Source organism: Delphinus delphis, unplaced genomic scaffold, assembly GCF_949987515.2.
Source record: "Delphinus delphis unplaced genomic scaffold, mDelDel1.2 scaffold_562, whole genome shotgun sequence".
Taxonomy (NCBI): Eukaryota; Metazoa; Chordata; class Mammalia; order Artiodactyla; family Delphinidae; genus Delphinus; species Delphinus delphis.
Genome location: NW_027193183.1, coordinates 1 through 14450, shown reverse-complemented (window position 1 = coordinate 14450; position 14450 = coordinate 1). Strand labels below are relative to the sequence as shown.

Here is a 14450-nt window from a genome sequence, read left to right as displayed (position 1 = left end):
CAAATGGTGGTAGGACCATTTAGCTTAAGAAAGAAAAGACCTAGGTGGGGGAATAAGAAAAGCAAAGAGTTATTGAGTGCTTACTGAGTGCTTATAGAGTAGGCCAGACATTGTGCAAGGTCCTTTAATAGATTTCAAACATTATGGGCTTGTCATGATGTAAAGGGAATACTTTATTTTGAGTTGCCCTGGAAGGCAGGGCTGACAGTAGTTAGTAGAAATCACAGAGAGACAACTCTGTTTATTAGAATGATGACATTTCTAACTCTAAGAGCTTTCCAACAACAGAATGAGCTGGCTTTATGTAAAGGGGTCCATGTTTTTGAAGATGATCAAGCAGAAACTGGTCAAAATTTGATGGAGGTGTTTTGGAGAGGAATAAGTATTAAATGGAGGCATGGACCAGATGAACTCTAAGACTTTGTCCAAACTTCTCTTGTGAGTCTATTTGCAATACACCAAACCTCTTATTTATCTTTTAGTTTAGTGTCATGAGCCCTAAATGGTTAATGTCACTTCCAATTCAATAGATCAATAGGATATTGATTGCTCCCTTCTTTCCTAGCAACGAAGACAAAGTCCAGGACAACCCAAATTTGCAGAGATGGAAAAAACTTTGTGAGCGGGTTCATTAGGTATAATATTTAGCAAAAAGTGATTCACTTCCTCATTTGATCCCTAAACCCATGTATTCTGAGTATGGCAGAAACATAAAGCATGGTAACTTCTTCTCAAATGGCTTGAAAGCTTCAAATGTCAGTAGCATTCATTTCTGTCTTTGTATTTAAACGTAATGATTTATGCTTCTGAAACCCTGTCTGACTGCATTCCTTATTTCAAGCTTTGTTATTGTTAATGAGTGCACTTTGAGCATCAGCCCACCTGTGCATTCATGGCAATTAGTGTCACACCTTAAGAACTGGTCCTGTGGGGCTTCCCTGGTGGCGCAGTGGTTGAGCGTCTGTCTGCCGATGCAGGGGACACGGGTTTGTGCCCCGGTCCGGGAAGATCCCACATGCCGCGGAGCGGCTAGGCCCGTGAGCCATGGCCGCTGAGCCTGTGCGTCCAGAGCCTGTGCTCCGCAACGGGAGAGGCCACAACAGTGAGAGGCCTGCATACCGCAAAAAAAAAAAAAAAAAAAAAAAACTAGTCCTGTGAGTGGGGAAAGAATGAATGTCCACTGAAAACGATCAAAGAACAATAAAGTTTTACAGCTAAATATCACATATTAGTGGATGAGAAATTCAAGCCCAGAGAGATTAAATGACTTGCCACAGTCACATGGCCAGTGGGAAAGTTGAGCACTTTCTTTCTTTTGTCCCTGACTCACTGATGCAATTACATGCTGTTTTCTTGGCTAGATACTCTTTTTCTTTTCCTAGCAAGTAGAATGTTTCTATACTAGTCACTCTTATGTCTTTATTTACAGCCTGATTAACATGTGGCTTGAGAAGCAGGTATTTGAGTAGGATTCCAAACTAGTATTTTCCTTATCTGTATCTTTAGTTTGGTAGGCAGGAATTCTAAGGGCTCCTTTGTTCTTAATTCTGGATTGCTCTTGGGTCTCTGCAGTGCTGCGTATGATGCTGCTCTTGACAGAAATGTGGCCATTAAGAAGCTCAGCAGACCCTTTCAGAACCAAACGCATGCCAAGAGAGCTTACCGGGAGCTGGTCCTCATGAAGTGTGTGAACCATAAAAATGTGAGTTCTTATTTTAAAGCTCTGGTGGTAGGAGGTGATGAGATTGGGGAAAGAAGATCAGTATGCCAACTTGAGTGGGAAAAACTTTCTTTACTTTGCAATTTTTGCCCCTTAAGATTGTTTATCCTGCCCATATGCTACATTTGCTTTCATTGTGCTCATGGTAGCTTTCTTCTCCAAAATCATCTGAAAATCATATGGCATGGAGGGGATGAATCTGATAGATATTTCCCTGTTAAGAAATTAACCGTATTTGGTTATCTTGCTCCAAATTAACCAGAGAACTTCATGCATTTCCAAAATAAATTTAAAAAAAATACCCAAACAAACCAAAACCAAACCAAAAATATCTTAAAGAACAATATGCTATGTTTCTTTATAAAAATTTAAATTTAATTATTAACAGGTGAAGATTTTTATCTCCTTTTACTTTTAGCTATAGTCTGGCAGTGTCCTCCAACTGTTCAGTGTACACACTGTGCTTTGGCACCTTGCTTTTCGTAGGGTTGGGCAAACGTGCAGGGACATATCTGCAGTGTACTTCAGAACAGCCTTCTCAAGAACATTTCACGGAACTCAGTAGGGAACGTCATTACAGGGCTTTCTTCACTTCAGAATATAATCTTCTTCAAACACTGGCAAAGGCCTCTAGAATTCTTTCTGTGCTCCTGTTCTTCTTAGTAAGGATAAATGGGAGATAATTCTTATTTTAATAAAGACAATTAATAAATAAATTATAATAAATATTTTATATATAATTTATTACATACAAACATATAATAAAAATAAATTATTATAAAACTATAATAACTCCTTATAAAGTTTTTCTTGAGTATGAAAATCACAGAATACATGAAATTATCAGTGAAGTTTTATAAACAGGTGAAGTTGTCATAAGGTACTAAGTAGAAGCAAATGTATGAGTGTTTAGTTGAAAGATATTTAAAATAAAAATATGTGGATTTAGGCCCAATGACAGTGTTTCTTTTTCCTCCTATTACTCTACTCCAATGACTTTTTAGTTCAGTCATTTGACAGTTAAATGAATACAGTGTTCCAGGTATAGATCTAGATGCTCTAGGTGCTAAACATACAGCAGTGAAGATAAGAGAGACAAATCCCTGCCCATGCGATGCTCATGTTCTACTGGGAAGAGAAAGGCAGTCTACAAAATAGGTAGGTCAATGTTTAGAATGTCAGATAGTAATAAGTGCTACCAAGGAAAACAAAACGAAGAAGAAAGATAAAAAATACTGGTCAGTGCAGAGTGGGTAGGGTTACTTTTTTAAATAGGTTTAGCAGGAAAGGCCTCACTCAGAAAGAGAAATTTTATGAAGTATGTACCCATCTCTGATTTGGCCAGGCAAGGAACATGATACTTCTAGAAAGGAATATAGAAATGTTAGAAATGATGATTCCTAAGAAAGATCATTCTGCTAAAGCACTTTGTTCTTTCAGTACGTGAAATAAAGGCAGGAGCAAGATTAACCACATGACCAATGCAATCTATTTTTATGATAGCAAAGAGGATGAGAAATACCATAGGCAATGGAAGATGGATGGACACAAGCAATGAAACAACTGCATGGGAAGTTTTAATAGTTTTTTGTTTTCATATATTGAATATTTATATTTCCCTTATCCTCCCTCCAGTCCCTAAAATACAATAAATACATTGTGGAGAAATTCCCACTTACTTTGCCAATTTGAGGGAATCCTACTCCCCATTCTTGACTGGAATATGGGGGTTCACATTTATGTTACCTAAAAAGGATTTCCAAATTGAAATAATATTTTGTAAATGGCATCCTACCTGCTATGTGTGTATGTGCATATGTTTGTGTATGTACATATGTTTGTATGCATGTATGTATATAAATCTAGGGAAATAAATTTCTGGAACTTGTTAACAGAAAGGAAATTCACTGACAGCCAAATGCAAATTCCACGTTGTTGCTTGTAATACTAACTACAAGCAGTCAATGAAGAACGCTGGAAATGCTGTGGAAAGTAATGTAAAATAGTGAAGCAACCCCAATTAAGTTTTTAATAATAAAGAAGACAATCCATTTAGAAAATGAACACAATTCTAGGAAGTGATAGCTGTTATGATTGTGGGGTCATGACAGATGTTGATTCACATCTGTGCGTTTTAATGGGTTGGAATAAAAAAAAGGAACTGCATCAGATTCCTGCCTGAAAATGTTTGAACTAAAATGGAAATACCTGTGATGGTCTGTTTCTAAAGATAAGATTTTTGATTGGTTATTAATAGGAGTTAGGATTTATAAGGGATCAAAGAAAGAACAGAGGAGAAATACTCAGAGGAAAATCAAAGACAATGAAGGTGTTAAAACAAGGTCATAGAAAAGGGGAATACAAGAATATATAGTGGGGAATTTACTTTTTAAAATAATAAACCTTGACTTATTTAACATTGTAATGCTATTTTCTAGATTAATTTAGATTACCTAGATTATTTATTCACCAGATAATATGGATTAGCATTTTTCCATCTTTAAGGGTTGTTTGTACGTGTTGTGTGTGTGTGTCCCACACACAGTCTCTGATGTTTTTGTTTGAACAAATATCAAAATGAATTACTTTCTACGAATAAGTATTATAAAAACAGGCTCACAGTTCCAATGAGAACTGTAGACATTTTTCAATACACACCATAACTAAGTATACAGAATAGCAAAGCACTTTAATCACAAGTTTTAAAAATATTTTGAGGGATTTCCCTGGTGGTCCAGTGGTTAAGACTCCATGCTCCCCGAGTAGGGGGCCTGATCCCTGGTCAGGGAACTAGATCCCACGTGCTGCAACTAAGACCTGGCACAGCCAAATAAGTAAATATTTTATAAAAATATTTTGAAACAGTTTTATTTCCATATGCATATTCCATGCTGCAAGGTTGCTTCAGAAGAGATAATCTTGTGTTTTTTGATATGTTATAACAATTACCCTGTATATATATATATATATATATATATATATATATATATATATATATATATATATATATATGAAAGTATTGGATAGTGTTGTGATTGTTTTTCTCAGTAATTCCTCAATAATTGGAAACTACTGAAGGCCTAAAGCATTCCTTAGATTGACTGCATTTCTCCGATGTTGAAAATCATTTTGTTTTGTTTATTACTTCGTGTTTCTATACCACTTATGAACTTTATTGAAATTCATTAGTTCATGTTTTAAAGATGTACACATCTTAAATTTGTTTTTGTGAATGGTTGCATCCATCCAATGAGTAGAGGTCTGTTATCTATATTTTTTATTTTTATTTCCCACTGGCACTTTAGTACAGAATATTTAGCTGAAAGACAATTTTGAGTTATTTATGTATGTAATCTATTTGCATAAAACAAAGGTTTTTTCCTTTTAACATTTACTTATTCTAGAAGGTAAACTTCTTTACTACCTAATATATAAAATAACTAAAGCAGGAAACAAAAAAGTTAAAAAATCATTTTTATAACTTAAAATACATTTGCCATTAAATTCATCATTGATATCATCCAAGATATACCTTTCCCCACACATACCATTGGAGCATTAGTTTAAATAATATTTGAGTGTGAAATAGAAGAAAAAAAACTAAAGTAACAACACAAAAAAATCTTGACTTAGAATACCTCCTTAACATAGAACATCTCCTTGACTTAAACACCACCTTTTCATTTAGAGGAAGACATAGCCTTGCTAAGTCTTGCTGGTTATTTCACTGCTGCCTTACTTTTCTTACATGGCTTTTCCTCTTTTTTGTTTAGTTACATTACAACCCTATATTTACTAAGGAGAATCACACTCTAAAGCAATATCACAATCATATATCTTTTGTGACTCTTTTCTCTGCCTAAGAATTTGAGCTTTTTAATTGCATTTTAACCTGAAGACAGATTACATGTCCTTTCTGAATACGTTTTTGAATGTTCTATGAGACAGTTCTAGAAAATTTTTCCGACTTTTCTATATCCACCATAGCACTAATATGTGACTTTGAGTTGGAATAAGTGCTTGTTTAAATATGCTTTCTAAATAATTAATTTTCTCCCCTTTTCTTTCTCTCCTTCTTCTGTCCCTTCCACTGTCTCTTCTCCAGATTATTAGTTTATTAAATGTCTTCACACCCCAGAAAACGCTGGAGGAGTTCCAAGATGTGTAAGTAACAAAACTCATGAAGGAAGGGGGAGCATAACATTCAAATAACTCAAGTGATATTAACAAAAATCAGATGAATGAAATCCCTTGTAGAGATCAAAGGGAGGTAAGAACTGGCGGCAAATGAAAGGGATCCAGTGACAGGAGAGAAGGTTCTGTTTCTGCCGCTTCTTCCTGGAAAGACACTTCTGCTACTTTCTGGCCTTATGGCTCTTTGTGCTTTGTTGCCCCATGTTCTTTAGTTCAGTCAGAATCAGGGAAGACTTACTAGTTATTCTATATTTTTACTTATTTTTAATTTATTCTGTGAACTTTCTAGAATGAGTCAATTCACTTTGAGAAATATTAATGACGGACACAATAAAAAATCATCCTTAATCTTTCTTTCTATTTTTGTGGTACCTTTGATTTTGTGCAAAAAAACCTTCCAGAAGTATAATGACAATAAGCAGAGGAGAGGAAGTGACTCCTAGCACGTTGTCTTATTTAACACAGATACCTTGCGTTTAATGGAAGATGCTATTCTGAATTTTTTTTCTTATTTGTAATCATAATACACGGGAAAGAGTTCACGGAATTCAGGGAAAAATGAGAACAAGATGAAGGTACAAAATATATGGATAGGAACCACACACTAATAAATGCTACTTCTATTAGCATCTTTGTGGCAGAGTTACCATGGCTAACATGCATGCAATACTTGGAGGTTTTTCATATACTTAATTCAGTCAAAAGTTGAGCTGGGAAGTTCGGAAACTTATAGATTTAGGAGAGGATCCTGACTTGTTTGAGGGACTTCACATGTCTTGTGATTTGGAACTTACAATGTGGATTTACCTTGCAGTTACTTAGTAATGGAACTGATGGATGCCAACTTGTGTCAGGTGATTCAGATGGAGTTAGACCACGAGCGAATGTCTTACCTGCTATACCAAATGTTGTGTGGCATCAAGCACCTTCACTCTGCTGGAATTATTCATAGGGTAAGAATACTTAGTCCAGAATTATAATGAAGATGCTTGTGGAGAAGAGAAAGAGCAACTGTAGGTTATTTTCTTTATGTAGGGGAGCTTGGTTAAATATAATGTACTTCATTTATTTTACTATAGAATTAGCACATAGTTCACTAATGTGTAGGAGGAGACTTTAGCACACTGTAGTTGGTTTTGTTTAACATTTTGTTTCAGCTCATTGAGAGTCAGCTTCCAAGGCTTCTCAGAAATTCTGACTGGCAGAGTCATATGTGCAGCTGAAACAAGGCAGTTCATTTCCAATGTTTCTGGTCACATAAAGACAGCAGCCCTGATCTGCTCTTCTGTCTGGCCTAGAAATGAAGTATAAACTAAAAGGTTTATGTTGCCATAAGAAGAAACCTAACATGACAATAAATGATGTTTTTTTTCTAAAAACCTCTTTCCAAGATGAGACTAAATTGTAAAAATGATACAATTCTCTTCTGGGTTTAAAAAAGTTTCTGAGGATGTTAAAACAAAGAAATCCCAAAACTAATTGTAAACTTCTTTTGGGAAGTACTCCTTTGCTTTACATAGGGCTCTACAGTCAATGGCAGGCGGGCACCCATCAGTGCTATTGCAAGACTGCCATATTGATTGAGTAGATGGAAATCACATGTTCCATTTGATGCTAGCTTTTAATATCTTCTCTTGTTCCTATTGTCAGGACTTGAAACCAAGTAACATTGTAGTCAAGTCTGATTGTACATTGAAAATCCTAGACTTTGGACTGGCCAGGACAGCAGGCACAAGCTTCATGATGACTCCTTATGTGGTGACACGTTATTACAGGGCCCCCGAGGTTATTCTGGGAATGGGCTACAAGGAGAACGGTAAGGATGCTTCTGAGTACCAGCCAAAGAAACTGTGAAGAAAATGAGTACGTGTTTTAGATAGCCAAGAGTAATGTTCTCTCTCATGTATATGAACTTTTTAAAAAATAAGGCTGCCAGCTTTCATATTCAGAGGTTTTTTAAAAAATATTACTACGAAGAACCACTCATTAAACATGTAAAGGATGTTTCTGAGAAGTAAGCTTGGTTAGAAGAACACTGAAATGTCATAGCTAAAAAGAATTGTAAATGAAGTCTGATTAAACAGTCAAGTGGATACTGATTAACATACATGCTATAGATATTGAGAAAAATTGCTATTTAGGTGGCAGCTCAGCTCAAAGTGAGTATAAACAGGAAGAAATCTATCTACTGCATTTAGCCATTTGGCTTTATGTCACTTCTTAGATTGATGGCTCTAGTCTTAGGAAAAGACAAATAAAAAGATACCACAAATCCTTGGAGCAAGAATATTCACAAATGCTCAATGCACAGTCAATTTAGAATAATCCAAATTGTTCAAGTTGGATAAGAATTTCTTTAATACTTTAAAGTGTTCCATAAGTAATAGTTAAGGTAGCAATTGCCTAGTAAGTTTTTATAAATCCTAAAACCATAGAGAGAGAAAAGTATTAAATTTTACGCTATTGATTTTATGAAGAAAATCTAGTATTCATGAACACTTTAAAAGAAAAGGTAGAATCTTCAAAATGTAGTCCAATTTGATTTTATTAAAATGAAGGATTTATAAAAATACTTATTAGAAAGCATTGCAATATATTATTTTGAAAAGAATATCTCTAATAAGTAATGAGGTGTATTAAAAAACACATCCACTATATTTAGGAATTAAACTTGTCTTAAATTAGAATTGTATATATGCACTCAGTGTACCTTTCATACTAATTTTGATATTCTATTCTATTTAGTTCCTGGCAATCTATAAGTTTTATAGAAATAATTATCATTGTATTTTTATGTATAGGTGCTACAGAGTACTTTTATGAAAATTCCCTGGCCACCAAAGTTTTAAAAAATTTCTTTGTGCCCTTCCAGATTAGAAGAGAGCCAATACTTTTGTGCATTTGTGCAGAGGAAGGGAAAGGGTTCTTAGGAAGGTCAGGTTTACTTTGTTGGACAATGGCAGAATTCTAATCCATTTTGACTTGGAAGAGGAAAATCTAGTCCTCTTCCCAAGGCAATACCACACCTAACTTATTTGGAAAAGAAGATAGTTGTATACATTCTTCATAAGTTATTTTTAAAAAATCAAAGTGGGAACAAATTAAAAAATTCAAGAAATCAAGAATCTACAAGAATCTGGGGGGGAGGGTGTTCTGAATTTGCTCATGGATTTTCAGACCTTTGCTGTACAGATGGCATGTGATCTCATCCCTTGTTCTTCCCTCACTAGAAAGGATTGCAAGTTCCTGCCTTAGTTTTTTGGCTTCTCCTGATCCATGCAGAAAGCACACCTAGCACCCTTGTGCTGCTCTCACCTCTATACCGGATAAAGGTTATCATGCAGAGGAACCTGCTTGCTCTGACAACAGGCATGCCCAGCTACCCTGTGCACCGAACCCTGCCTTCCTTCCCCAAGGAGCATTTTAGCCTAATGTTTCTGCCCCAGAGTTCCCTTTGTCCTTACTAAAAAGCGAGTTGGAAGAGGGTAAAGATGAGTAAGAGAAGGTGAAGCCTGTTTTGTTAACAAGTATGACAATTGAGGAACATATGTGTGTAACAACTTTTTAACACTTTAATAATACTTTATTTATGTCATGACTCCTTTATACATGTGCAAATTATTTATGCATCTTTTTCTTGAAATATTTCAAGAAATATTTCTTGAAATATTTCAAACAGAAACAAAAACTGGTATTTATTTACAAGAATAACTTCTGAAGGAAAAACTAAGTCTTGAATACCAGGGATTCCAATATTTCTGCCTAAACCATGGTTCCAGCCATTTCCTAGTTTCTTGGATTTGGTTGCATGTACCTTATTTTGGACCAAGAAAAAGGGAGTCTCTAGTTGCCCTATTCTGTGTAACTGAATAGAATAGAAAATGGAAACAGCCATCCCTAAGGGTCTATTAAGATTATTTTCTCTGCATCCAGCAAATGACATCGAAAACCCTTTGGTGGCTTTTAGCTGTCACCTGGCATGGAGATACTTTTGATTAAGCTGCTGCTTTTCCATGCTACCATTTTATGGCACTAAAGGGCAACCTAAGGCACTCATAAAGTAACTTTAAAAATTAATTTGAGTTCTTATACTAGATGTTGTTTATGTGATATTATATTTCTGGTTTTAACTCACCTTTTTGGCCAACTTTTGGTGGGAGACAAAATTTGTACCTTCTAATCAAATGCTTCTTTTTCCTTCTCCTTCAGAGATCAATTATCTTAGTTAACTTTACTTTCCTCCCTTTTCTTCACTTCCCTCTCTCTTATTCTAGTGGATATATGGTCTGTGGGATGCATTATGGGAGAAATGGTTCGCCACAAAATCCTCTTTCCAGGAAGGGACTGTATCCTTGTACCTTTTTGCTGCAGCCTTACCTGTTTTGTTCTCTCTCCCTTTAAACACATAATGATTTTGCCAGGAGAGTAAAGATAGAAGCAAAAAGTTGGGTAAGTGGTATAACTGTGACTAAAAAAAAAGTGATTATTTCTCTAATCTGACCAGTACTGAAGACTACATACCTCAATGGTTTGTTTTAATTAAATTTTCAATGGGTTTTTTTCTTCTTAAACTTTCTTATCTGTAACTCAAAATAGCAGTAACTATTTGCAAGTATTATCCATCTCCCTTCTAAAACCATTTTATGCTGCAACAAATTTAGGCATAATTATTTCTCTACTTGCTGACATCTTAAGCTTCTGTCCACGCCTTTATTGATTTGAATTACTCTTGACACTATATCCAGTCTTAAATAGTTTAATATAGGACATCTTCCTTCAAACAAGAACTTCCACATTTAAAAATCATAATTATTATTCAAATTGCAGGAGGTCAGGTGGGTTTAAAATAGGCTTGCCTCATCTGACTTAGAGATGTGACTTAGACATGCTTTTCCAATGAAATTTAGAATTAAAGAAATGAAATATACAATGTGAGAAGTATAGTCAATTAAAAAAAAAAAGCAAGTTGATTTGTGTTCTACCACTTAGTCTTCTACTAGATTCCATCAGAAATTTCTTGAACAGGTATCTCTGATTTGGAATTATTAAAAGAGCTGGTATATTTCTGAAAGGATCAAAAGTTCACTCTTTAACAAAGGCACATATATGTGTTTATAATATATCAATAAGAAAGCTTACATATTAAAGAAAAAATATTTTTATAAATACAGAAATACCCTGTTAAACACAATTGTGCAAATCTAAGTACAACAGCTGAGAACTTTAACAATGATAATGCAAGAGTGAGTTCAATATATTTATTACATTGGAAGGTTTTTAGAAATTGGCAGTAAACATGTGATCCATAACTATTAAGTATTGTATTTGACTAATAAGAAAGCTCTATTAAGAACTCTTATAATGTAAGAAAGATTATTATTGTTATTTAGTAGGAATAGAAGAAAAGGCCAATGATAAAAAAAATCTGACAATAAAAAGTTGATGCCACAATGACCATGCATTTAATGTAGGCATTTGTTTATTCTGCTGTATATGAATAAGATATTCTCTAAATTCCAATAGTAATATAATAGTAATGACATCTTCTACAACTATACTATCCAATAGGTAGCCACTAGCCACATTAGCTCTTGAAATATGGTTAGTCTGAATTCAGAGGTGTTATATGTGCAAAATGCCTACTGGATTTTGAAGATATAAAAAGAAAACATGTAAAATATCTCAATTTTTATATTGATTATGTATTTAAATGATAATATTTCATTTTACTTTAAATTAGTTATTGAATTTATTTTGAGGATCAATTACATACAAATCAACTACATACAAAGTTCGTTTGAACAATATTGTAATTCACATTCGTATGTATTGATTTCATACAAAAGTAGGAATTTGTGTGTGTGTGCATGTGTGTGTGCTTTTGTCTTTGGGGTACAGTACATTTCAGATTGAAAAAACCCAGAACTTCTCAATCAATTCCCAAAGACAAAATGTTACAAAATATCTCATTCCCGTGTGACATTGTTGTTACAGTCACTTGATTCCCATGTAGCATGGTTCTCTGAGATCTAATTTAGCTATTCAGGCATTTATCAGGGTTCTTTTTCTCTTATTTTAGCAGTATTAAATTTAAAAGCCAATAAAATTAGGAAAAATTAAAACACTTTTGAACCCAACATACCCTTCAGATAAACAAGCAAAGATAATAGCACCATATTGATAATTCTACATTCTTCCAGAAATTGTTCTCTTGGAGGTCAGTTTTTCCTTTTATCCTAGTTTATTTTTTAGAAAAATGTTTAGAACTTTTAAGTAAATTGTGCAAATTTCAATACATAAAATATATATCCTTGATAAATATGGTTCTAGATATTAAATAAACCCCAATACACAAAATGTAGATTGTGATAAGGGTTTGTATTCTGTATTCCTTTATCTCCTGTGATGATTATGTAAACTACTGGTATCCGATAGCCTAGTGCCATATATTGCTGGCCTATAAGTCAGTGGGGAAGTTACATAAAGTCATTATAGTGGAAAATATCTTGCTTAAGTTAAATTTTACTTAAATATGGGTAAATAACTTTCAGATGAGATGCATTGGAATTCATTTTGCCTATAATTAAAATTATAATTTAATGTCTTAGTCATGACTATATTTAAAAATTAAACTAAACCATAGAAATCCCTATTAAACAATGGATTACATGTACTATATGTTTTTGAGTGGAATTGTTTCATTAATTTTTATATGAAGTTATTATCATTTTGTGATTAGAGCTTACTACCAATAATAAAGGGATCAGAGCATTGAAGCAACTTCACTAGGCCATGATGATCAGACACAAGTTTGGGGGCTGATGGAGCTTATTTATAGGGAGAAGAATCATACCAATATTTTAACATATTGAAATGATTCCAGCATTTACTGGAAGTAATAACAGATTTTAGTATATGCTAGTTTATACCTTGACTACTTCCAAAATTCTTCAGAGACTTAAAAAAACAATCTAAGTGAATAATTCACTTAGAATTATTCAGAGTAATTTCTGTTGAATTTCTCTGAAGCTGAAAAATGATGTTATAATACTCTATCATCATAATCAACATTATTCCTCTCTCTGAACAGAACTTTTTAATGCTCTTTTTTTAAAATCTGGACCCTAAGTAAAAGTAGTAAAACACCTTGAAAAATTGGGAAAATCTTATGAAATTATCATTGACGACCAAAGTTTTAGCTATTTTCCTCTGTTAAAATTGTATTTAACATTTTGGATTTTGAGAAACATTGTGTGGGTTTCTTGACTATTGATACGATCCAGATGGTATCACAAGGTAGTTTCTTGATGACTAAAAGTGTTGGAACCTACATACATACATATTTACTTTTCGATTTATTAGTTTGCTAGCTTTTTTAATATCCAAAGGAACCTTTATAAAGTGTTTGTTTTTCTTGTGTAAAGAGTTTCTTAATTATATAAACATATACTATTATACACTCAATTTTCATTATGGTTTTATGATTAAAACCTATTTCATAGCATATATGCTGACAAAATATATAGTATCATTAATAATTCTTGGGCCCATGATGAATTTCAAGCCAGAGAACAATGAATATGCCAGGTCCATTATTTTATTTACATAGTCCAATGATCATATAAGAGGCATCAGTGACTTTATATTTCATTAAGATTTTGGTTTTTTAAATAATAACTTACAGTAAAGCAGTTTTATGATACTTCCTTAGAAGTTTTTTTTTTGTTTTTTGTTTTTTTAAAGGACTATCTAGTTCCTGACTCCTTCCATCCACCCCACAACCCAACCAGGGCATGCTGTTTTCTTGATTACTGAAGTCTCATATAATACCAGTATAGTTTTCATATAATACCAGTTCTTTCCTTAAGCCTGCTTCTTTCAAATATATTTTTCTACCTTATGTTTTCCATTCTACTTCAAATGGTAGCACCTTTTTTGAGCAAGGTCTGTGATATTCCTTTATTTTGAGTTCTGGCCAAAGTTCTCTGGACCTGGGAAATGTTAAAAATAGGCACACCATATTCATTTGAAACTTCTGGACCTCAAGCATATTATCTCCAATTAAAGCTGACAGATTGCTAAAACACGGCCTCTTGCCTTTCCCTCTGAGAACATGAGAAATTTCAGTTAGAAAGAAAAGGATGTACATATAATCTTTCCAAGAAGCCAGGTTATTAAGGAACAGAGAATGATTTACCAAAAATATATTTGAAGAAATGAAGAAAACATCCTCAGATTAACTGACTATCATATCTTTTCTAAACCTGAACAAATGAAAATTGGGAATAATCAAAGTAAGGTGAACAAAAATTGGAGGTTGTGGATTATTATATCCATCTAGTACAGATAGATATTCTTAATCCTTCTTCCCTCTTTGAAATAACTCTGCTTACTTCCTAATAAACTTTTGCAACTAATACATTGCTATATTCTGCATCTTCTATCTAATATTACGGTAGTACAATGTTATCTCAAATAATATATAATTTATGACTTTAAATAAAATTGGGATGTAAAAATTAGTCATTCTTTCATG

At 33.7% G+C, this 14450-nt stretch overlaps 1 protein-coding gene across 1 annotated transcript; it reads left to right on the top strand.

Annotated features, from left to right (window-relative positions):
* Nucleotides 1-1570: 1570 nt before the first annotated feature.
* LOC132419257 (mitogen-activated protein kinase 10-like) lies at nucleotides 1571-10268 on the top strand (the record flags this gene model as incomplete). The annotated part of the gene is made up of 5 exons (XM_060003243.2): nucleotides 1571-1702; nucleotides 5826-5884; nucleotides 6729-6867; nucleotides 7565-7730; nucleotides 10189-10268. Coding segments are annotated over exons 1-5 (468 nt in total), but the record flags the coding sequence as incomplete, so codon positions are not given.
* Nucleotides 10269-14450: the final 4182 nt, after the last annotated feature.